General features: G+C 35.0%; 1 protein-coding gene across 1 annotated transcript; it reads left to right on the top strand.

Moving 5' to 3' along the window:
• Nucleotides 1-5564: 5564 nt before the first annotated feature.
• LOC100571551 (mediator of RNA polymerase II transcription subunit 15) lies at nucleotides 5565-17992 on the top strand. The gene is made up of 2 exons (XM_003244613.4): nucleotides 5565-6879; nucleotides 15176-17992. The coding sequence occupies exons 1-2, from the start codon at nucleotides 6120-6122 to the stop codon at nucleotides 15757-15759; spliced, it is 1344 nt and encodes a 447-aa protein (XP_003244661.1). The 5' UTR covers nucleotides 5565-6119; the 3' UTR covers nucleotides 15760-17992.
• The last annotated feature ends 8622 nt before the right edge of the window (nucleotides 17993-26614 follow it).

The raw sequence follows: 26614 nt of genomic DNA on the forward strand, positions 1-26614 counted from the left end.
TCACCAATGTTCTTTATTATTCCTGCAAATAATACAATTATCTACGATGCTTACCCATTTAAAACTTTTATTGTAGACTGTAGTTATACGAGTATAATAATATATGTATTGTATGTATATTGTATAGGTTTTGAAAATTCGAGTAAAACCTTGGTACAATAGTTACGAGACGTATAAGTATTGTTACATTATTGTGAATTATCACCGGTTTGTATTATTATCATAAAATATATAATATAACAATAATATAGATCACGTAAACCTACTAAATCTGCAGGGTTATTATTAAAATAGATTTTGATTATCATGGCCGAAAGTAGTATAATTGGCCAATTGTGTTAAATGCGCTTTTGGCGGGGTGCAAGACAAAAGCGCCCCGATTTTAGGACGTTGTAACGTGGGGCCTAATTACAATGTTAGTTATCCAAGGAAAGTTTTTATTCCTTGTGGACACTATTAAAGATATACAGGTTACATGTATACCGGATATACTCAACGAAACTTATATATTGGTGCACGAAATGTTAACGATTTTGTCATAGCAATAATTACAGTTAGCGCTTTTGTGTTAATAGTGATTTCTCTTGGTACTACAAAATATATAAAAAATTTATAAATGTTATATAGGTACTATAAATTATGTATGCAAACTGGTTGTAATATTTCAGCACCACATTTTGCAACTGGTCCTAATGTGCTTTGTCTTTTATGAGGGTTAAAATGTATTCGCAGTGGATATTATAATATTATAATTTATAATACCTAATGATCCGTTGGATATAACGGAAACGGATATTGAGTTTTCAAATTAATAATAGGTACCTATGCGTATATTGTATTATTTATAAATTATAATACATTATAGTATTTATACGTGCCATATACAGCATAATATCTTGTTTTTCGAGTCTATTGAAATTATTTAACGTGACTAGTGAGTAATTTGTGCCAAGTGCCAACCCGTATGGTGTATACTTGTATTACACGATAAATCAATATCAATACGATTGGATTTATTTGGACTTTTTAATTTGGAACTGTCAACCGTTTAATAGATGGATATGAATGTAATTTTTCAGAACAATCGCATGAAACGATACATCTATCTAAATATCAATTGTTAAAAAAAAAAACCTTTTATTCGTATACGAACTGTAATTATATATTATTAATGATGACTGACGATAGTCGATAAACAATCAACCCTTCAATGACACTTAGAAATTCCCGTGAAATCGTTATTGTGGTCGACGATCATCCAGCAGAGTATCTATATCCCTGCGGATATTTGTTTTTGGCAACTCGTATTTTTTATTATTATTATGCTTTCTATTTCATATTTGATACTGACTCGCTCTACCTACAAATGGTAACTGATTTGATTTACGTTGAAAATTCGATTCTTGGAAACTATAATTTGTTATCGTATGTCAAGTCCTTGACGTATAGGTTTAAAGAAATCAATACTGAACCACGTCCGAATAACAGTAAGTATACAAATATAATAATGTATACCTAACTGTATAATAACTATAGTAAAAACAAAAAGTGCATACTTTTGAAATTTTTAACTCTTTTGACAATATTATTATTTTATTGTTTGAAACTAGTAAAACAAAGTAAGTATCAATCGGCCTACTAATTAGATGGTTAGTTTTAATTTTGAATTATCAATGTCAATTGCGTTTTAAATATGCCAGTTTAATAATTATAAATTAAACCACCAGTATAATATTATTTGTTCGATGATTGCATATTGTTTTTTTTTTTTTTAATGCTAGTAACGATAATTGAAAGGATTTGTAATTCTTTTGACTGTGGGAGACGGTCATACGGAGTGGCAAAATTTATGTGGTATACGGTTATGTGTATTGTGTATATACAATATATAGTAGTGTGTAGAATATGTAACTGACGAGTGTACATTATATTAATTAATAGACAATTAATTCATAAATTATCGTATTATGTCCCTAGTCCAAATTGATTAAAAGTAATACAAATAATTTAATTTTAATTTTTTTTAAATTATACACATATATTATTTGATTTTTATAATACGAATAGTTTAACAATATGGACAGTGCCAAAAATTTCATTTTACTGTCGTATTTTACCAAACAGTTGAATATATAATAATATGTTAATTAATTATGTTTATTTAAATAATTTATAACCGATTTCTAAACGTTTGAATCGTTTGATTATATAATAATATGTAAATTAATCAGATGTATTAAAATAATTTATTTAAAAAAAAGTTTTTAAGAAAAAAATCTATTTAATAGGTTACCGTATACATAAAATAAATTTAAATTGAATATCCTGTAGTAAATTTATTAGGTCGTGGAATTATATATTTTTATATAATTTTTGGAAATAAAAAAAATATTGTTTAATATCACACAATCAAAAACTCTTTATAAGTATAATAGGTATATTTAATTAATTAAATTATTAACGTGTATTATACCGGATACCAAAAATCAGACATTTAATTGATAAAAAATGTTTACTTGATAGTTTATATTTTTACATTGTCATAACAATTTTAATGCGTGCGCCGTAGGCTAATATAGTCTCATGTCGTATTTGTTGTGATTAATTTTCATTGCAATATAAAATATTCACACTCGGTGGATGGCGCCATAAAAAACTACTTTTTTAATTTAAATATATAGGACACGTTCTCGTGCTAATCTACTTCAAACGTATTATGTTAATAAAAATAGATATAATATATACATAATAGATATTAGATATACTATATTGCGAACATCAGTAATAAGTCACGCTACGCGTCTGTAAAAAACGCCATCAAAGTGATAAATATTACGTTTCAGACAAAAATCTAGTGCAGGCGGCGAGACAAATATTAACTGCACATACGACGTCGCTGCAGCAGTATTGCGATATCTATACATATGTATATGATTATGATGGTAATTTTGAAAAAAAGGACGTCATCCTACGCCCGAGGATATTTGCAAAAAATCATCATAGTTATCGAATGCAGTCGATTGTTAGCTTACAATGAAATGTAGATTTCAAACATATATACATAATTATATAATTACAGGTATTATAATAGGTATATATACAGTAATATTATACAGGATGTATATAGAGCCGTATACGCATATATATTTATACGCAGGGATTACGCACGGGAGTGTCATACTGTCAAATATATTATAATTTACAATATTATATATACATTACACGAAGGCGGTTTATCGAATACAATATACACAATCATTATTAAACCGTGAACGTTCGCATTAATATTATAATATTATTGTACGGCTTTGCGGATGATGAGCGTGTATAATAATAATATATTATATGATATCGACACGATTAATACGGTCAGCAGCCGTCGCTCTTATAATATAATATATTATGTACAGCACAGGTACCTGCGTATTAAATTATGTGCTGTTGTTTAAAACTACCTATATATAATATCCAATGTATTATTATACTGATATAACCCAAAAAGTATCTACACACAGGGAATAGATATTAAGATAGGCAATCAAATTTATTTAGATAAAAAAACATAATTTAAAAGTTGCATATTTTGTAAAATAGCATTTTTGATTTAAATTACAATAATATATTGTATTTTACGTACGTGCTACCAGCCCCCCCCCCCATTAGAATTTTCCAATTTTTTTTTGGCAAATAATTAGAATGCAATTAGCATGTATTTGCATGCTAAATTTTGTAATTGCCATGCGTTTTAATAAGGCGTGGTATCAAAAAATAGGGGGGGGGCTGTAGACACGTGTCTCCGACCGCCCCACACATCACAAAAACTTATTTTTAAATTTTTTTCTTCGCCAATATTTAGCATGTAATTAGCATGTATTTGCATGATACGCCCCGCAACTCTATCGTAATCCGTTGCTTTACAATGCTCGTTTTTCTAATTTGTACGTGTCCCCAGCCCCCTCACTTTGGGAAATACTTGTAAATTCAAAATCGCCAAAAAAAAATTGGAAAATTTTAATGTGGGGGGGGGGGGCTGGAGACACGTAAGTTTATATTTTTATAAGATAACATTTTTACGCTCGTAAATAAGTGTGATTTAATTAAGATTACCCATCGATGTTTACCGTAGAATATAAGCAATAAGCTACAAAATAACTTCAGTAAAACACACGTAATAAAAAATAAATAGACATGGAAAACGAAATATAAATAAAATAACCTATTAACACCTATACAAAATATACTTATCCGACGAATAAAAATCTAAAAATAAAATTGAAAAATATCTTGTCATAAAAGATTATGTGGATAATTTAGCTCGGGTAACCACCACTTTATCTATAGATTGATATAGATAAAAAGATACTTAATATTATTTTTATCTAGATAATGCTCTACAAAGGGCTGATTAGTACCTATTTAAATCATTATACTGTAATGTATTACAATAATGGTCGCGGATATTCATATATTTTATTATTCGTCAGCGTTAAATTTACAAACGAACAATGGCCACGTCGTCTATTAGCTAGCTTCGCTCATGCAGCAGTATAATATATGGGAACGCCGCTACAGCTATATATAATATGTATATAAATAAACTATAATATTTTATTGTTATTATAATGGCACATAATACTGGGTCACGCAAATCGGCGAAAAAAAAATACGAAAAAACTCTGAGAGGAACCGACGGCGCTGCGAGAAAGTCGTAAAACAATGCGTTTGCGTAATAATCGCGAACGGCGTGAAAACAAAAAAAAAAAATTGAAAGAAAAACGTAACGCGTATTATATTGGAAACAATTAAAATAGCGACGGTCGGAGATCTAAATAATAATAATAATAATATTGTTATTATCGTATTATTATAGTTGGCCCCCGTTTAAATAATTCGTATTACGCGCGCGCGACGACTTCCAGGAAAACTGATTTCTTCGGCTTGTAGTCGATGCGTCACTGTGTGCGAGTCGCGTTTTTCTTGGACGGTGTACGATTGGCCGATTGGCCGGAAAGCTGGAGGGAAATATAGAAGACGAAAAAAACAAAGTTTACCGAATATCATAATATTATAATATGTATTTAGGAGACGAAACGATAAGAAATAAAATGAAAAGGGGATCGTCACCGTCGCCGACGCGTCCGCACACGTCTTGCAGTCATCGCCAAGTCGGCGGTGCATTCGATTCGTATCGGGCGGGTGAATTCTAGACAGAAGATCGGCGAAAAAAAATTAAAATATATTAGCGGTATATACCTAACGATAACTGTCGTGGAAAAAAATCGTCGTTCGCACCCTTAACGACGTCTTCCCCACCACCTCTCGTCTGCAGGCCGCGGATCGTTAACTGACAGTGATCATAAGGACGATGATAACACAACAATAACAATAACAATAACAACAACAACAATAAGAAAAACAGCGTATAGGAGGAAATTACTATTATTATTATTATTCTACCGAAAAAAAATGTTTGGCGCGCGGACGTCTGATTGGGAAAACGCCACGTGGCCGCGCCACCGTCGGTCACCCGGCCGGTCGCGCGCGCCCGAGCAGCCGGTGTACCGCCGCATACGTCTGAACGGAGCGCGCCAGTCACCAGTTAGTCCAGTGTCCGTCGTCAAACTATTCAGTAAGCGCACCGCCGCACGACCGTGTTCACTCGTGTTGTGTGTAGTCGTCGCTCGTACGTGTTTTTGTTTGTTTTTATTTTTGTCGTCGAACGAGAGTGTACTCGTCCGGTCGTCACATTAATTTTGTCTCCAACACCTGCGCCGTTTGTTTCAATTATTGCGACTGTTTTTTTTTTTTTTTGATTTATTGAAATTTTTGATTTTGTTTTGGTGATCTAATAAAAAAATTGTTAATTATTTTTTAAAAAAATAAATAAAATCTGGTAATTACTAAATTCATAAAGTATTTTGCATTATTATAATTAAATCGAGTTTCGTGCGCCAGATGCTTGCAGTGACCGTCGCCAGTGATTTTCGACGTCAGTGTCTCCAGGAGGAATATCGTTGTTAACCGCGCGCGCGTGTGTCGTCGCCGTACGGTGATCTTCGGCGCGTGTGTTCGCCGCCGCCGCGGAATCTCGTCGCGCGAAGCCGTCGTCGTCTCACCCGATGGCCCTAAACGCCACTACGTGTTACAACAAGGCGGTGATCGCGGGCTACGGGTCCTCGTACCCCAGCCCGCTGGCCGCGGCCGCCGGTGTGCCATCCTCCCTGATGGTAGCCACGGCCGCCGGATCCGCGGGCGGATCGCCGTCATCCCGATCCGGATCGTCCGGGTCCAGCAGCGGGCCGTCCGGGTACCGCGTCAAGGACTTCAACGTGCCACTGCACGTCGACTGTAGCGTCGAGTACGAAATGCCCAGCTCGGCCAAACCGCCGGTGGGCGGCAAGGTCGAGCCGCTGCTCATGATCCACCCGTCGTATTACCGGAAGGCCGAGAGTCGTACCCGCAGCCTGTTCGTCAACAACATGCCCGCCGCCGCATCCGCGTCGTCCGGCCGAAGCAGACCCTCGGCAGCCGCAGCCGCAGCCGCAGCCGCCGCGGCCGCTGTCGGTGGCGTCTGCGGTAGACCTACCATCGCGAACGCCGCTGACGGACCGCCGCCCGCGAAAAAACCGTACGCCGGACCGGCGCCCGGAGTGACCGCGTCCACCGCGGCCGGCGTTTACGGCATGGTCACCGGTGCCGTGGCCGCCGCCGCTGGCGCGTCCCAGTGGCCCCCGTTGGGCTCCAGCGCCGAGCACCAACACCACGAAGGCAAACGCACCCTGGACATGGTCCAGCGGCAGTACCAGCAGCACCTGCAGGCCAGTCTGCCGCCGCCGATGATGACGGCCGCCTTGCCTACCGACAAAACACACATGACAGGTTAGTTGACGAATTCTACGGTGATATTATATACTATAATATTGTCGGTATTAAATTATTATGTAGGTTGTAAAGACTAAAGTTTATGCGGAAACCGCCGTCGAATCGATTAAAAAATACATAGGTATTATTACTAATGTCGCGGGAACGGTTCTGATCCGTTCGTGCGTTCGTAGACATAGATTGGAAGGGTTTAGATGAATAAAAATGTTGAAAAAATTAGATTTTCTAACCGTCAAACCACAAACGTCTATAATAATATAATTCCAGTCCACTGCAGTGTGTTATGTAGACTACTGCACAAATTCTCTGAGGTCAATTTTTTATTTTGCTTGTATCGCGTATTAAAATAATATTATAGTCTTCCGCGATGTGTCTTGCAATGCTTTCGACGCAGGCCAACAAAATGTATTTTTCTCTAGTGCCTATTGTTTGTTATTCTGTGTATATAGAGCAATTGGCGCTTAAAAAAATTTCGAATGAGTTTTAATCTCGTTTCGGACCGCATTTCCACGTCGCGGTCGTACGTGTTTGTCTACGCACGTTTTTGTCATATCGCTGCTCGAAATTTGTTCGAAATACGAAAATAATAAATTATAGGTACCTACTAAAAAAAATGTTTTCCTATCGCTGTCCGATCGCCGATGCCCGTTCGTCTTATCGTCTGAAGTGGAAAATATAATATTGGCCCGATAGTAAATGTTTGCAATCGTAGGCCCATATATTGTACCTATAGCCAACTACGAGTTTTCTTTTTTCTATATAGTAATATATTTTATATTCACTGAGAAAATCGTGTGTACGTCAAAAAAAAAACCAATTATGTCATCCCGTCGCGTTTTTTGGCTCGTTCTCTCATATACACCTATAACTTTTTATTACAAGCGAGCATTCCGTTTCGTTTTGCATTTTTACAGTTTGATGGCGGAACGTGCGAAGGTCGGAGAGGGTCGTGTCGCCCGTACATTTCAATGTCTAAAAAGTTTATCAAATGAAAAAAAAAAATACCAAATTTTTAGCGTATTGTCGGCGAACGAAAAATTAGTATTCCTCCGGCGCGAGGGGGCACATCGTTCGCACAAAGAACACGTAAGGGGGCGGAAAAGGGCAGGGTTTTTTTTTTTTTATCACATTCACGTCCGTAATTAACGTTGATTTATAGGTCCGAAAAAGAGAAAAAGAAAAAAAAGAATTAGGTAAGGGTATAAAGAAGAAACCTTTGTTAATTACACACTGCGCGAGTTTAAAAAAAAAAACTTATACCCTTTGAAACCCCGGTCTGTATAATATTATTATTTTTACATTTTTTTTTCTTTTCGGATAATTTCGTTTCGGAAATCGAGAGAAATTCCGCGGCGGAAAGTTTTCTGGAAATAACACCCCTCGTCAAAGAGCTAGCGCGCCAGGGCAGCGCGTTAAATCACAGCGGTGCCGACTTCACTTAACTCTGTGTACACTAATTACGTGCGCTTTATTATTATTTATTTTTTTTTGTCGGGCGCAGCTCGCGTATTTCATTTAATTCTGTTTTGTTTTCACCCGTGGTTACGTGGGGCCTTGTCCCTCGGGGGGCCTCGCTAATAAATTACAATAATAACGCCGCCGCCGTCACCGTCACCGATAAATTATTATGGCCTAGGGTTTATAAACCTCCAAAATTACAAGTCATGCAAACGTTTTCGATTTTTTATTCATTTTTTTTTCCACAATCCAAACGGCATTTTAAGAGAGCTCCCCCCCTCCCAGTGGACCGCCGCAGACCTAACGAAACGACGAACTTTCTTGGTCAATATATTAATAATATGTAGATTGGTTTCGGCGTATCAACTTTCAAACGGCCTTGTGCCTGAAATTCGTTCTTAATTGCACACGATCGTTGTATCCGTACGAGCGCATAAACATAAAAAACACGCCGAGTCAATAGATAATATATTTTTTCGGCTAATTGAACAGCCACTATAAATCTCTCGTCGTCAGCCGCAGGAGTGCTAGCATTTAAATACTAATTAATATTTAGCGTTCGCAGTGTAATATAGGTACCCACTCAATCATCAGAACAGGTGTGTAGTTGTAGCTGCACAGATATTTCGCCCGTCGGCGGCGATGATGACGATGATAATAATAACGATAGGAAAAAAATGGAACGACAGATTAAAAGTTACATAAAATATAATGCCGCGCTCGGAAACCGGACCAAAACGTCCAAACCACGGTATATTATAATGTCATTACCGCTGAACTTTCGGTATCGGCGCGGTATACCCGGGTTCCTACGTGGATGTGCTCGGACCGCAGCAACAGCTGTCTAATGATGGTAATCGCCTTTTTTTTTGTTTTCGTCACAATTATCGCCATCAACCCGTCATCATCGTATTATTATTCTAACACGTCTGCGGGAAGAAAAATAATAATAACAGTATGTGTGTTTTGTGTACATAGCATAATGTCGTATATATATAGGTAGTACCTATGTGTGTGTGTGTCTATTGAAATTTTGCTCATGACTCATGCATAACGCGCGAGCCGCCGCCGATACACGCGCACAATGGTGTCAGACGGTTGAAACGGATACGGTGTATACGCTCATTGTATTCAGATATTACGGCACACACACACACACATTCGGTCATCCTTTTCAAACACATCCGCGAGTGAGCGTGTGTGTGTGTGTGTCACTTGTTGTTAATGGCTTCGCATACGTTCGCGTCCCGCGTGCGACGACAATGCGCTAGACCTATCCGAGTGTGTACAATTTACGCTACACACAATGACGGGCGGCGGGGGAGGGGGAGTCGTGTCGAAATTTATCGCCTTCGAAAGAGGCGACGGATAAACGATAAGATAGTTTATAATAATATAACGTGTAGAAAAGAAAATTGTACGAGCGTGTCGTGCGCGGCGTACCCATATGGCGACGACGGGAGGAACGAATTTTTTACCATAACACGATAATACTTTCCGCCCATTATTATCCCACACAGCGACTATTGAAAAATATTTATATTTTCAAACCCGTACAATCGGAATATTTTTAAAACTCGTCCAGATCAATGTTTATAAAAGTATAATATAGTAGGTACAGTCTTTTTTTGGCGACTTTTGAAAACATTTTCGAAATATATTTTTGCTTGTGTGCACAGCATAGACAAAGTACTTACTTTTCTTTCACATTTTACACGGATAATAGACGAGTGAACCGATTTCGACCGACGTCCGATTTTTTGTTCCATCATATATTTTTAATTTTTTTTTATCATGCTATAAAATGATTTTATATGCGCGTTGTCGGCGGAATTTTTTTTCCCAGAAATTCGCTGCGTCCGTTTTTATCGCCGTGTAGTAGCAGTAGTAGTAGTATTAGTAGTAAAGTTTTTGTTTACAACGAAATCTACTGCGGCAGTAACCGATTTTCCGGTATTATATATAGACCAGTGCAGTAAAGGCGCGCAGTATAATTTGCAAACGGTTTTTCCCCCTATCCCGCGAGCTATCCGTTGTGCCTCCGTGGGGTATAATAATAATATAACTCGTATGTTCGACTATACTCGTATATACCATAAATAACAAACGTAATATAGGCCACAGAAGCGAGTGACTTTATTTCCGCTACGTACGTATAAAACTATAAAAGTGTAAAAATATATAATGATAATATTATATGGCGGCGCTGAAAACAAAATCGAACAGCGTCGCGTCGACGAAAAATGGTGTCGCAAAATTCGGTTCCCAGACGACCATTGAGAATATTCGCTTCACATAATATTCACGTTTTGTCGAAACGCTCGCGGGCGTGTGAGTGGTGTACAGGGTACGACGGTGTCGAGAACAGTCTGTGTATAGAGTTTTTTGTTTTTACTTTTTTTTCCATCTCACCACCGCAGCCACGCGCGAAACGTTTTTATTTTTTTCAACATAAATCCCGCATACGATGACGTACATCATTTGTCGACAAAAAAATAAATATTCCCGCACTCGTGTTTCAGCGAAAGGAATAATGAAAAAAAATTCACGCCGTCGGTCTGTCGGTATAGCGTACTCGACACTATATTAATAATAATATATTATAATATACACATAATAAATAGCATTTGACCCTAATTTTTGTCGCACGCTCTCGATTTGCTTCAATTCCCCCTGCCGACGTCGCCGCAACCCTTCAGCGATCGTCCGGGTCGTTTATTAGTTTTCCGTCTGCATTCGGTCGTCAATTGGGTCTCATTAAAATCGATATCGCGCCCGCCGGTCGAGTAATTTATTATAAAATATCGTTTAAGTGTTTGCGGCGGAGAGGAGGTTGGGTATGGTCAACAGCGGTCCATTATATGCACGCTTATATCATCGTGCTGTGGAACTACGAGATAGACAGAGAGAGAGAGAGAGAGTGAGAAACCCGCCGTGGTGTGGTATGGGGTGTATAATATAAGTATACTCGTAATATTACAATATCGTATCAGTAAATGCGCGCATATCATTATAAACAGTCGGTCGACCGGCGATGGCCGTCTTTGGAGTTCCTGTTCGTACATGACATCGACGACGACGACGGGAAACCCGACACGCAGCTTGTACGTCTATCGCATAATAATATATGAGGACGTGCGGCGGTCCGACCACATTATTGTGTGCGCTCGTGACTCGACGACCCCCCTCGGAAAGGTTTCACAGAATTTTCGATTTTTTTATTTTTATTTTTTTTCTGTCGATGTTGTCACACAGACTTTTTTTTAATTATTTAACTATGTTCGTATAGGGAACCACACGGAGAGACGGAGGTAAAAAACATTTAATTGTTCTCCGATGGTATCTGTTATGCCGACAACGTACAACGATTTCACTATACGTTTATATTATTATTAAAATATATTTTATATTATTTTATACGTAGGTAATGATAATACGCGAATTCGTCGGTTGGATTACGACTGCCAGTAACCTACTCCCGCGAACCGCCGCCCTACTCGACAGCGTTTATCGATACGACCGATCTAAATTGCTTTTATATTATTATTATTATTATTATTATGCGATTATGTTGTTTTTCTAAGGACGTACCTCTCGATTATTATTTTGAACGTCTATTCGCGTTCAATTTTTTTCACCAGTTAGACGCGTTTGTTTATTTTCATTTTGCTCGCCTGCAGGTTTTCTCGTCGGCAGCTCGTCGAACGTCTGCAGCGTAGAATGAAATTCGATTTATCGTCCTCGAATGGCGTATTCACGTTCACATAATGAATAATAATAATAATGGCACGACGATGATACGTACAACGGCTGCGTCTTTACAATATTCAAAGGTTTATTTTCGTTTTGCGCAAATCCCCCGGTGGGTCCCCCGAAACGTGAACGGGCACATATTCACGTGCACCACCACATACCGAGAACACGACCCCGTGCTAAAAGGAAGAAAGAACGCGTCGACAAAAGAGGCGTACCTATTGACTATGCATGCGCCCTTTATTGAAAATTTTGATCAATTTTTTTCCCCGCCATTCATGTTCCTTCGTCGCGGAATCCATGCACACCTCCCCCATCGGTTGGTTGTGCGTCGTTTATTTTTATATAATAACATTACACGCGGGTCCAGTTTACGTCGCCCCGACGACGAAGACAACAATCGGCCCGGCGATTTATTGCAATAATTTACAATCGTTACACATTTATAATACTCGTACGCTGCGGGCACACACACTGCACGACACACACGGTCGGTGTACATATTTTGTACGATAATAATATATACAATACACTCAAATACATATTATAATATTATATTTATTATTTTACCGGTGGGAAGGAGCGATAGAGAGAGGTCATTCCTTTATATTCGTGCGGACGGCGATAATATTTATGTGGTCCACGGAATGTGTGTGCGTGTGTGTGTTTTATGTGTACAATATTTTTGTTATTATATTATATAAATGGCGATAAACCGTCGGACCGGAAAAATGATAATTTTAAAACGGCCGATCGACCGACGTTTCAATGTTCGCGTATAGATATTGTGTGTATTGTGCGTGTGTATGATGGCTATACAGGGCTGTACTCGCGCGTTTATGACGTGTATATATATATAAATTATTATAAATGTATAAAGTATAAACTGCACCCACCGACGACTTCTGTGTATATTATATACGGACTACGGGCCATTACGCGTGAAAAGCAGTTTTTTTTCGTCTGAGAAACTTACAACCCGTATTATGCTCACGAAAAAACTTCATATACAATTGTATACGCGTCGTATTTTACTGTACACCGGTTTTTAAGTCATTTATTGGCGGCTGGAAAATCGTACAAGGCCCGAATAGTAGTGCTTAATGATTATTTTAAACCATTTGAACGCCATCGTCGTTCTATGCGGGAATGAAAATATAAAATTGATGTTAAAATTTGATCTATAATACATAAACTAGCGAAAAAACATACACACGCACACTATCAATTACATAATATAATATGTAAAACGAACTCAAATAGGTCAGTCGAGGCCGTAGTCCACTATAAAAATCGAGTATTTTAGCCAATAAAACGTCTATGAAATCATATACGACCCGTACATCTGGAGCACACCGTAGTCGTTGGTTTCTTAGACTTTAGAGACGTGCCATCGTGTCGGGTTATTGTATTGTTACGCCCAAGAAAAATTTACATTTACATTGTTTTTCTTCTCGTGCTTTTTTCCCCCCTTCGGCCTTATATACAATCTTGGTTTTACTATTCTTCCGTCTCGTATAGATAAACATCAGTTGATATGTATATATACTGAATTTTTATGCATTAAAACATCAAATTGGTTTATTTTAAAATGTTTTGTTTCCGTTTATAATATAATATGATATTATGCATAATCTTTCTCGGCAGCACGAGCCAGGAAAAAGGCCGTTTGCACCGAACGCCTTTGCAGTCTACAACGGAATATAATATTTTTTCGTACGTCTAAATATAATAAGATTCTTTAAGTAGACATTTTAGTAGATGCAGTATAAGCACTATAATACGTTACCTATTAATATATGTATAGTAAAACGATTTTGTAGGTATTATATATATAGTGAAAACATTTATTTTAGATATTCAATCGAACGGCGCTATAAGTTTATAATAATTGAAAATGTATATAATTATATATAATTTTGCAGCGGTATTCCTTAATTTTCGAGCACAATAATTATTGTTATCGTGCTTCGGTCGGACGTTAATAATGTTATATTTAAATATTTGATTTAAGAGGGTGTATGAATAATTCAGTAAGTCGTCAGCTCGTTTAATGTAGGTACCTATATACATATAATATTATGATTCAATTTAATCGCAAAAAAGTTTTTAAAACAATGATTTCCAGATGACGCAGTATTTTTCTTTTTTAAGGTTGAAAAAGCGACGCGAATCTTAAGATCTCGTACCTATATAGTCTTGGGAAAATATTTTCTTTTTAGTCGGCATTTTAAAGTAAAATAAATTTAAAAAAAACTTTTTCCATTCAAATTAAAAACACTACGTTTTCATAATTTTGATGGAGGTATAATACTACTTTAGGTAGGTATTAATAATTCTTCGTCCGACGTAAAATTAATTCTTCTCGTCCCGACTGCGGAATTTTGTTTTTAATTAGCGCGTTTCAAAGTATCTTCGAATAAAATCGTTAGTCGTTTGTATGACGTCTTATACAATCAGTTTTTGAGGGCCACACTACACACGACTCAATGAACACATTCTATCATGAAATTACATTTATTAGGTTACATGTACTTTTAATATTATTGTACAGAATTATACGTTTAAAATCAAAAAACGTCGAGCTGACGTAATATAGAAGAAATTATAATGTATCCGACGAACAATGTTTTGATTTAAGTACTCACGTTTTGTCCGCGAATAGAAAAACTATATAGGTACCTACGTTACTTCGGATCCGTCGTAATTTTGTCGTCTGTAAAATATTTTTTCTTCTCTTTTATCTCGTGGCAAGAAATAAAACTTTTTTCGCCGTTGAATAGTCTACAGGTATAAAATAAGTTTTTTGACGACGACTAACTTACCTTCCTATCCGTTTTCGTCGATCGAAATGTATAACATTATATATATATTATATATATAGCAATTATAAATATAATAAAGGGTCTCCTTTTTATTAATTCGTCGGGGTTTCTTCGAGCTCGAGTAAATAATTAAAAGTAAAGGGGAACTAAAAAAAAGGATCAAATAGTTTTAATTAAAAGAAAGAACGATGCAAAAAAAAAATGTAAAAAAAAAAAACGTGTTCTGATGGCGTTTTTTATTTTTTGTCCATGTTTAGTGCCGAAAGGGTGTTCTTGCTGCCAGGCGAAATTATTAAAGCGCAAAGCCCAACAACCGCCGTCGGTGCCACAACAACAACAACAACAACCACAGCAACACCATATCCACCTTCACCAACAACAACTACAACAACAACACCTGCCGCAACCACCTCATTTACAACAACAACAACACCTCCATCACCACCAGCAGCAGCAGCAACAACAACAGCAGCAACACCATCAACACCTTCATCATCAGCAACAGCAGCAGCAGCAGCAACACCACCATCACCAACAACAGCAACAGCAGCAGCAGCAGCAACACATCCATCACCATCATCACCATCAACAGCAGCAGCAACAACAACAGCAGCAACAACAACAGCAGCAACAGCAACAACAACAACAACAACAACAACAACAACAACAACAAGAGTACCACAAGTCGAGGCAAAACGAACCTCAAACACCTCAGCTGTGGGGTTTCAACGGTACCATAGCCGCGGTGTTGCGCAACGAGTACGGTGGCAAGCCGACGAAAACGTTGGGACGCATCACCGACCCGATCAACAACATCCTGACGCCCACGTACATGTTCTGAGCGTCGAAGTTACGATGATATTTTTATTGTATTTTGTGATAGTTAGACTGTTAAAAAAACCACGTTCGGATCGAATAGATCCGAGAAGAATATACGAGAAGAATAATAAACATAATAATGTTAGGTACTTATATTGGACTTGTGAGGTGAAAATAATAATAATAATAATATACTATACACCTGAGTATAATATGTGTTATCATTATAATTTTGCACCTAATACATAATAATAATAATATGTGTCATGTGCGCGCGCGTTTAGCGCCGTGTCGTGTATAGACAAAATAATAATATTATACATAGTTGTAGACCGCAAACACGGTAATATAATATAATATATAATATAACGACGATAATAATAATAATAATAATAATAATATCATTAACCAAAAAACAAAAAAAAAAAAAACAAAAAATATATATATTGTATTAGTCGTTCAAGTTTTCACAATGGTGTGTAATATTGTGTTGTGATCGTATTATATTATTATTATTGTCATTATATCGTTCATGTACGATTGTAATAGCAATAATAATAATAATAATAATCATAATAAATATAAACACACACGCAAACATATTTTATATTGTATAATTATATTTTATAATATGAATATTATTTATGTATGAGCGTGCAGTGAAAACGGCGTCCGGCTCACCACCCTGGTGTGGGGGTGGGTGTGTCCACCGCGCAGTAATAAGTTGTCAAACGTGAGATTTTGTTTTGTTTTTAGCGGACACCCCCTCCCCACGGCCACCGGACGTCCGGAACGTAGGTACACGTTTAATATAATATTATTGTGTATGTTTATTTTTTTATTTTATTTTTTCGAAATACGGCGCACGGTCCCGGCGGTATAGGGAACGTGCGTCGTCGTCGTGTACATATATTATATTATAATATTACATTATATTACTATGATGATTCCAATTTTTTTTTCTTCTTCTATATAGTTCGTGCGTGTCGCTTTTTGTTGTGTTGGCTGTGAAATATTGTGATAATAAAAATTTTAAAAAATAAATAAAAAGAAGAAAACGCACGAAAGATTAACTACTCGCCGTTTTTCGATAAATCGAGAAAAATACCAACCACCGTTTTCTCCAAGGGTATATTTAATAATATATTGTATTATAATAAATTTCTTGCGTAAAGACTGAAAGAATATAATATCTTCAAAAAAAATTATATGAATAAAAGACTGTAGCCCTTTTACAGTATATATAATACAATAATAATAATAATAATAATAATATATTATAACAAAACAGTCAGGGGGTATGAAAATACTGTATAAGTTCCTTATATGTATAAAAATGAAAATTATACCTACCCTTTTTTGTTTTCATTGGAATCAATTTCAAACTGTGAACGTGTTATGACCGACAATTATTTTCGTCTGATACCAAACGTAGACGTTATTGTTCAAAAGAAAATAGACAAAAAAAAAAATGACAAAAAAATAAATTATTTACATTTTTTTTCGATTCATCGTCGTCATCTTCATCATCATCGTCATAAATCATAAAAATATATGATATATATATACATAAAAGTGTACATTCCTATATAATTTTATCATTATACATATTTACGACTTATTAGGTGTGCCTGTTTAATTTGTGTAATTTTTATCTAGTCTGGTTGGATAATGGGCCAAAGAGCTAAACATACATATTATATAAATAATAATATATTATATTTTTTTTCTTACGATAGCGCAAAATATTTACAACGGGTTCACGGGGAGGGGGGAGGGCTTCGTTCGGAATAATCACTCACAGGCCTAATAATAACGATAATAGGTCGAGGAAAATATGAAAATAAATAAATACACACCGAGTACACATTAGATAATAAATTGTATTTTCTTTACAAACAATAAAATAAAAATGGTCGGCCTGTGATACACCTTAATAATTCTTTGACATATTTTTCCATTTTTTCGTTATCGTTTAAACTTTTTTTTTGTTTTGAATAACATTTTAAAACGAATGAAATATATAACTATATTGTATTTGTAATATTTATTTTTAGATACCACACGTAATGTTAGCATTCTATTTGTAAATTAGACGTTAGACATATATATATTATTATTTTTTTTTTAGCCTGTACAAAAGTTTTTTTTTTTTGTAATTATCCTAATTTCAGGACGTGGTTTATTTGTTAAAAGAAAAATACCTAACATGAGAAAAAACAATTTAATAAATACACGAGATTATATAAAGGAAACTCTATTTGGTTCGTTTTTTATTCTTCATACACTGCGTACCTATTATACCTACTGCTATTATATATTATGCTCCAGGGCCTAAAAAAAAAATTGTGCGCCGTGTACGACTCACTATATTTTATATAACATCTGCAGATGTTACTCACGAGTACGGATTTCAACACGACTGCCTGCATTGATAAAAATGCTACTTTATTTTATTTTAAAGAATCGCTGATCGTTTATCCACGTTGTTCAATACGGCTGCAATATAGACGCGTTCTATAAAGCATAATATAAACAAATACCTACAATCCTACAATGTAGATTCAATCGGAATTTTTCCTCTGCATCCTTGCCTGTATGCGTTTATACGGTTTCGTGCACTTTACTCCAAGGTCTTTTGGGAAAGGAGAAATCACGGAAATGTCAAAACGAGCAAGTATATAAAAAAAAAAATTAACAGATTTTTGTCGCGTGGTGTTCGACTTTGGGTTGTACGTGGAAACGGTGACATATTATATTACATACTAATTAATATAAAATGCGGCAACAAATTGGAAGAAGCGACGACCAGCAGTCTCCTACACAACTCTGATATGGTGTGCGGAATGTTGTTGTTTATACTAAATACATTTGTATTATTTTCCAGCGCTTATTATGCGATAGCAGATTAATGAATACGAATACAATATAATACATGAATATTATTATTTTAATATTTAACACATTATTGTGATTTCTGCAACAGTCGTATACATTAAGCGGCATTCGACTTGCCACGACGTGTTATGCACATGAATAAAATATATTATATTATATTATGTATTAGTGGTGACTGATGGGAGTCAATGCGTGTAAGGTAATAATTCTTAAAAAAAAAAATTTATGATAGGTATTTATAATATCTTTGAACGTACATTAAATGATGGCTGACGGCGTCGTCATGAACGTTTGTCCAATATAGCCAGAATTCATCACGTCGGTAGTTCTATGCAAAAATGTGCCCGTGTTCATGTTCGCTCTCGTTTTTATAACGATCGTCTGAGAGGAAATTTCAGTGGTAATAATAATTATTACCGAAACGAGCTAATAGTAATTATGTTTGTATAGGACTTAAAAATAAAATTGCCGCGGATGTACGGTAAGTAGAGCGGTCTAATGGCACGCACATGATGCGAATACAGAAGGCTAGACGCCTTCTGAAAAAAATCACTTTAATATATTAGTCACATTTTCTAAATCTCATAGGGAAGAAAAAAATTAATTTTAATAAATCTGGTTTCATTTAGGTATTACGGACGTAATTTATTATCCTGCTTTTTGGGTAGGTATAACTTTTTTATTTAATCAATGTTAATAACCTAATTTACAAAATATAATAATAATTTTTACACCTAATGTTAGTAGTAACCTATACACAATATGCTGACTTTGTGTATTTAAATAATTTAAAATCAACCTATAACTTAACCTAACCACGACAATAATATATTATACATAGGTACAATATTAATTATATTACGCATAGGTATCTGGCATATTTATAGGCATCTGCTCGTTTTCAGCTTCTGGCGATGTGAGATAATTTATATTTTTACACGCACACGAACGAAAAATAAACGCTTAATGTTTCAAACTTTCAAAGAGAAGATGTGAGATGGTGTCGCTGTATAGTATGTATATTATATTATAATATATTGGTAGGTAAAGTAAATTATTCACGTAGGTACTCCATTTTCGGAAGGATCACGACGAGAAAAATAAAACCTTTTGGAGTATGACTAGGTAGGTATAATATTATATGTGATCATAAATAACTATATAAGTATTTTATATTACATAATAATGCAGATTTAGTATAATATGTGTCGTTCTAGTTATGCGTACCTATATATAAATATTATATATCTATCCTTTACACGCATGTAAACTTGCAAGGTGTTCAATTTTTTCTCGATCGATTGTTGTGATTTTGAACATAAATTTTTTTTTGTAGTTTTTAGTGACTATATTATAAATACTAAATGGATAGGTGTTTTACAATTATTTCAATGTTCATATAGTTCAAAAATGTTTTTCGGAGAATTAAACAAAATGTTATGCGGGTCGACATTATTCGGTTTATTTTAAATACTAAAATAAAAAAAAATATATATATTTGTCGAGAGTATGTCGTGATAAGTGATAATAATGTACCTGTACTATTGTTATATAGGCACCTACTTCAAAACGTTTTATTCCAAATCACAAGAATCGTTCGAGTAAAATGTGATAGTTTAGCTGCACGTGTAAATATATATTGGGTCAATGAAACTAAAAAGACAATCGTATACGTTTATATATATATAGGTATTAAGGTATACCTAACATTTATGCCGCCGCTGTGGTTAAAAACAACAATGCCGTTTTTGTCTGTACGCGCAGTATTATGTAATAGACTTTTTTTTATTTTAAATACAAACGTTATTGCCGGTCGTGATAATAACGTCGGATGACATACACAAAATATATTACGGTCACGTGGTACGACGACGACAAAGAACGCCATTTCGAATAAGAAACATAATAATAATGTGCTTTGTTTTTAATAGACCGTTTTTTAAGTAATACGGATAAAAAAAAATGTGTAATGCGAACGTTTAAAGTTTCTAAATTGCCAAACCAATTTGTAGTTTAATAGTCTCGTACGTGTACAAATGTGTATGCGGAAAAAAATTTTAAACGTTCAACCTTAATGTCTGTTTATTGTAAATTTTACGATCCGGTGGTTTTTTTAGAGTACCTACATATACTATTTGTTATTTCACCGAAATTATGTTTAATATGTATCATTCGAAACCGTATCGTTTTTTATGCATGTGTGTAGTGTATACCTATATAATATGATTTTTTTTTTAGTCTGCCCATTACTCAAGAAAGTTGCTCTGCATTTTGGTGCTATTATAAAACACCAAATATAATACACACCCGAACAAGTAACAACTAATAAAAAAAAATGTGTATATAAAATAAAAAAACTAATGTACCTAACTATTAAAAAGTTTCTAAAAATAAATTACTGTACCATTAAAAAATTATGCACAGTTATTATTATCTCATGTTATAATATTTAAATAGTGTGGCTGCATTGACCAACAGAGGCGAAATATTTTAATATTATGTTATAATGCTGCGATTAATTTATGAATTGTGGGTTGTGGGTATATTTATAATGTATATCTATATGTAAAACTATATCAAGAAAGCACTTAAGTCTTCGATTCGCATATTTTTATCCAACACCGGAGAATGCAAAATTTGAAAAACTTGAAGTAAGATGATTTCGATGATCCAATTTACAATTAGGTATTCAATGCATTGAAAAACGGGGAACAATATGGAAACGCTACGTTGTTATGCGTTTTTGTTGTCGGCCGAAAACCATGTGGACGATCTACAGTGGCCAACCTATAAAGGTAACCTATATTGATCAGGTAGTGAGCTATATATAAATAATAATAACTATGTACATCGATAACGTGCCCATCGCTACGGCAAGCCAGTTGGTCGTAAGTCAAGAAGACAAACGGTGTTCGCCTGTCGTCGGTGCGTGGGATACACTATATAAATATAATTATTTATACGTACAACGATAGTATTAAACGGATTTAGTCACCGAGTGTGTTATTCAGAATGTGTATTGCGATAGAGAGTGAGTGAGAGAAAGAGACGGAGACAGAGATAGAGACAGTGAAAATCACAAAGAGAGCGCCTGCAGAGAGTGTATTGAAAATAACAATCACACTGTAATAGGGTTGTGTATGAAATTCGCCTTTTTTGGATTTGTATCAAAAATGAAACGGGGCAAGGCAGCACAAGCATCAACAGCAGTAATGTGTGAGTCTCCATTGGCATTCCGGTCATCGTTGTATCCATAGGTACATGCGCGCGCCGTTATTGGTTTGGAATAAATTTAATTCGTTTTTATATATTATCCAAACGTAAACAGAATGAGCCATCGTCGCATTTATGTGCAGTGTATACCATAATATAATAATAATCAAAATAATATCAATCATCATTCATCACCGTATAACACTATACTGTAACGGATTATGTGCTTTCTGTGTTATTGCCAATGTCATATTGTGATAAAAAACAATGTACCATCAATAGGCCATTATACATAATATTACTATATAATTAATATAATAATAATATATTCTGTGTCTATATAGAGTACTGTTTATAGAAGAAGACGAACGGACAGTGATGACGGCGACCGATCGAAATTTCATAGCATATTTTACGTCACACGTCATTTTACATCGCCTACGTAATCACACCATCGCCTTTATGATATACTTAGAAATACTTATAAGCCAGCTATGTCCTACATTTTTAAACATTTTTTTTTTAACTTTAATATTGTTTTGCAACGATTTGCTAGTTGAAATAATGATTATCGTTTCGTGTAATTCTGCATTTTATTTTATAGGTATCTATTGTGTTTGCTCACAGAAATACAGTTCAAAATGTATCGAAAATTGTGATACGTCTCGAAAGAAATAAGTTAGTTCTTGGTGGCGTCGTGGCCACTGCTCGAACGATTTTTTCCCCATGGTGGACGACATGGAGACGACGCCGCGCTGAAGTCGAGTAGGTACCTATAGGTAATTTTACGTGCAAAATAGCCACAGCGTGTCTCGTCGGCTGTGTCACGAACGGAAATGATTCAACCTGGGAAAACGAATTGTGTCGTATAGGGAAAAAACTACTCATCGACCTGCAAATAAACAAAATATATGGGAAAGTAATGACGGGAAGAGGTAAATCGTGGCAGTCGAATCCGACCGTTTCGCAAAAAAAATAATAGTAATTAGGATAAAAATAACAATAATAATAATGTACCTATAATATTGGCATAATTTATTTGCGGAAGTTGCGCACGCAGAATAACGTTGTCTTCGTCCAAACAAGCATAATATAATACAAAAACACATACAAACACACGCGCACATCAAAAAGATTAATACGAAGAATCATTTCCAGTTTCCAACGCGCAAAATGCCAACGAGACAGGAATACGAAACGCGTTTTTGAGTGGCAATTTAATTATAACACAGCCGTTTCCGCTATACTATAAATCAATATTTGCAGCGTTAAACGCGAATTCGTATAAATATTATTATCTTGACACTGACGACGCATAGGTCCGATTTCGATTTCGGCGCCGAAAGAAAAAAGTCGTCTCGCAGCGATGATCAGTAGTTTTTCAACACCGCCCTTGTGTCTGCTGCTAATTTTTATGGTATAGGTAGATACAGGTATACCTTTTCTATACAATGTTATGTGCGTGTTTATTATTTTAATATTAGCATGCAATGTTTACTTTATTATAATTATAATTGCGATGTCTATCGAGATAGCGCGAGTTGATTTCCGGCGAATAAACTCTAATAAAGTAAGATACTGGGTGATTCATCATTTATAACATTCGAATCATCACAACGTGTAATATATTTTCACAAAATATTTCAAAGTTTTTTCGTTACAATTTCGAAGCAGAACAGCTGTCCGAGTTTCGACATGAAAAAAATTAATTTCCAAAGAGTACTTATACCTAGTTCTAAGTATTTAGTTTAAAGGTATATAATATATAATATACTAATCCTGAAAATTTCTGTCCCCTATACACCGCTCGTCAAACCGTTAAACTTATATGTTATAATTATGTATATAAAACACATTCTATAGAATATCGATTTTATGTGTTAAAGTTCTCAGAAATATTTTTTTTCAGTTTTGGAATCTTAAATTCAAAATTTACAGACATACCTAGGTAGTAGGTACTCTAGTACTGCCATTCAAAATAGTAGAAAACATTAAGTGATGAAGTGAATAAATGAAAAAAATGTTGTACATTTTAATAACTACTTCAAATTATCTAAAAAACAAAATATTTTCAAAATGTTAACGCTTTTCGTGAAAATTATGTTTACCTTTGAAAAAATCATCCTGTATATAATATATTATACCTAAAAAAGCAACTGCATCGCATTTTATTTTAATTGGTTATATATATCGTCTAATATATCATAACACGTGTAATGTGTATAATTTATATAAGTATAACCTACATATTATAGGTAATATTGTTTTTGTTTTTTTTTAACGTCCGTGTAAAATATTCATATTCATTTATTTATTGTTATTATTTTGTTTACGGTCTTTAATTGCGGAATGTGTCTTTCCACTTTATGTATAATATTATATTAATGATATGTAGATACTATATAGAATAGTTAATATATTATGAAATCATAATTAATCGTGACGCGTATAATATAACTTTACACGCGTTTAGTACCAATAATATTATGTACGTATTAATAATCCGATTATTTTAACAACTTATTCGTTCCGAAGTGTACAGACATTCGGCGATATAATATATGATATAGTATAATAACATTTTATCGTTTAATACCAATCCTGTGAATAATTATAATTTATAAGTATATTGCGTACCTACCTACCTACCTACCTATAGGCTATACATGTTAAATGTATTACTTATAACTATATTATTATGTTTTCGTTTTGCGATTGGCGTTTCGATTTTAGGTTCGGCGCCGCTCGGTGTCTGTAGCAGAGGAGGTTCGTGAGAATTTAGTGTAATAATATTGTTATTATAATCGTACTACGGACATCATAATTTCACTGACATTTTGCGATTTTCCAACACCGCAACAACGGAGAACGTTTCGTACATTTCTGCAGGAGCTGCTGTATTATATACCTACTGTGCAGTGTGCGTTACATATTATTATAATAAACTGCACAGAAGTAGAATGTCGATTGTTATTACCGTTTTAAATGTTCTTTTACTAGACGAAAATAGCAATTACGACATTTCCTAGCAAATATACGCCTACTACAAACGAGTCATAAAATAAATATGGTATACGTATTTTTATTTTTTAATGAACTTAACTCATATTTAAGTCACGAACGCGTGTGTGCAACACTCATTACGTGTACTTAATTTTTTTTCTCGATGATTAATCGATTGCGTTTAAAAGAACACAAATTGTGTGGAAACTTATCGTTCGGTAGGAAATAACAATTTCTTCGTCAAAGAAACCGACCGACATAATATTGGCGAACGTCACGTCACAACGATGGTAATAATAATATGTCGTCTCTGCATCGCATACACTCGAGTAGGTTCATAATTTGGGTAAATACATCCTCCTCTGCAACCACCATCGCCGCCGGTGGGTAATCACAACAGGACTTTACTATCGAGTTATTTGAAATCATTTTAATTACATATATTAATGTTTATGAATCATCGAGGCTTCCGAAGAAATCCTGTGCATAATATTATATTATGCTACCTATATTATAATTTATATTATTAGTATCGTAATTACTATAACATTACCCCCGTATTAATAATATAATATAAAATCAGTGTTTGGAACTAACGTCGTTCAAATTTATTTACCATTTAATAAATAATATAATAGTAACATTTCTATTATAATTATTTGATTATGAATTATGAAAATAAAATGTATGAAATTCAGTGGGCACGGCTCGGCATAAAACCACAATATAATATTACGATTTCCACGATTTTGTATTAGTTTTTGAACGATTCATAGAAATAAATTAAAAACATTTTAATGAACGCATTAATTTTTTCAGCGAACGTGAACCAGTTCCTTTTTTAATCACTGAACCGTAAACGAATTCAATTTTTTAGTGTACGTTCTAAACACTGTATAATATAATCGTCCTCGATAAGGATTTCAGAACGATAAAATATTTGTGTGTGGAAATTACACAATATATTATGCCGGTGCTGCTGCCGCCTGCCTGCCACTGCTATCCATCGATTTGCGAATACGTCAAAAGTCGTTTTATTTCGACCAGAAGAGTTGCAATATAATATTTTAAATTCATTATAATATTAGGTATATGCGTTTATAACAATAGATGCAGCAGCACTACACGTCTAAATCGTGTCCGGCTATTGTTGTATGTGTGTATAGTCTTCGTGTTGAAGCCTCAGGCTGACACAAAATATTTTTTAACTCGAAATATCTCTGGGGGGGAGGCGTACGCCAACTATGTCTATATGTATGTTTTATAATAATATGTTTACCGCTGCAACAATAATGATAATGTCACACTAAGTACGGGACGTTTGTTTGTCTTGTTATTAATATTTTTTATTTTTTTTACACTTTTTTAACGTGTCGCTATTCACGTCCTCCTTCCCGGTGAAACGCGTGATTGGCAGAGGAGAACATCATCATGGTGATGGTTACACCGGTGACGGAGGTGACGGTGGTTACTGGTTCATACCGGTTAATGGTTATACACCGTATACATATTATTTCGTGTTTATACAGTATAGCTGCTGTCATTGCTGTCGACGTGATTATGCCGATTGCAGCTAATCGATCGACCAAAACGCGGTTAAATGGTTTAACTTTCTCGGAGAGCGGTCGAAAACACCAGTGCAGACGGCGTACACAGATCGACGGGTACCTCTATATACATATTTTATCGTAAAACTGTAACACTATATTATGTTAATTATAATAATAATATCGGCGATGCTGCGGACGGACGAGACAAATAAA

The sequence above is a fragment of the Acyrthosiphon pisum genome, chromosome A1 (assembly GCF_005508785.2).
Source record: "Acyrthosiphon pisum isolate AL4f chromosome A1, pea_aphid_22Mar2018_4r6ur, whole genome shotgun sequence".
Lineage (NCBI taxonomy): Eukaryota > Metazoa > Arthropoda > Insecta > Hemiptera > Aphididae > Acyrthosiphon > Acyrthosiphon pisum.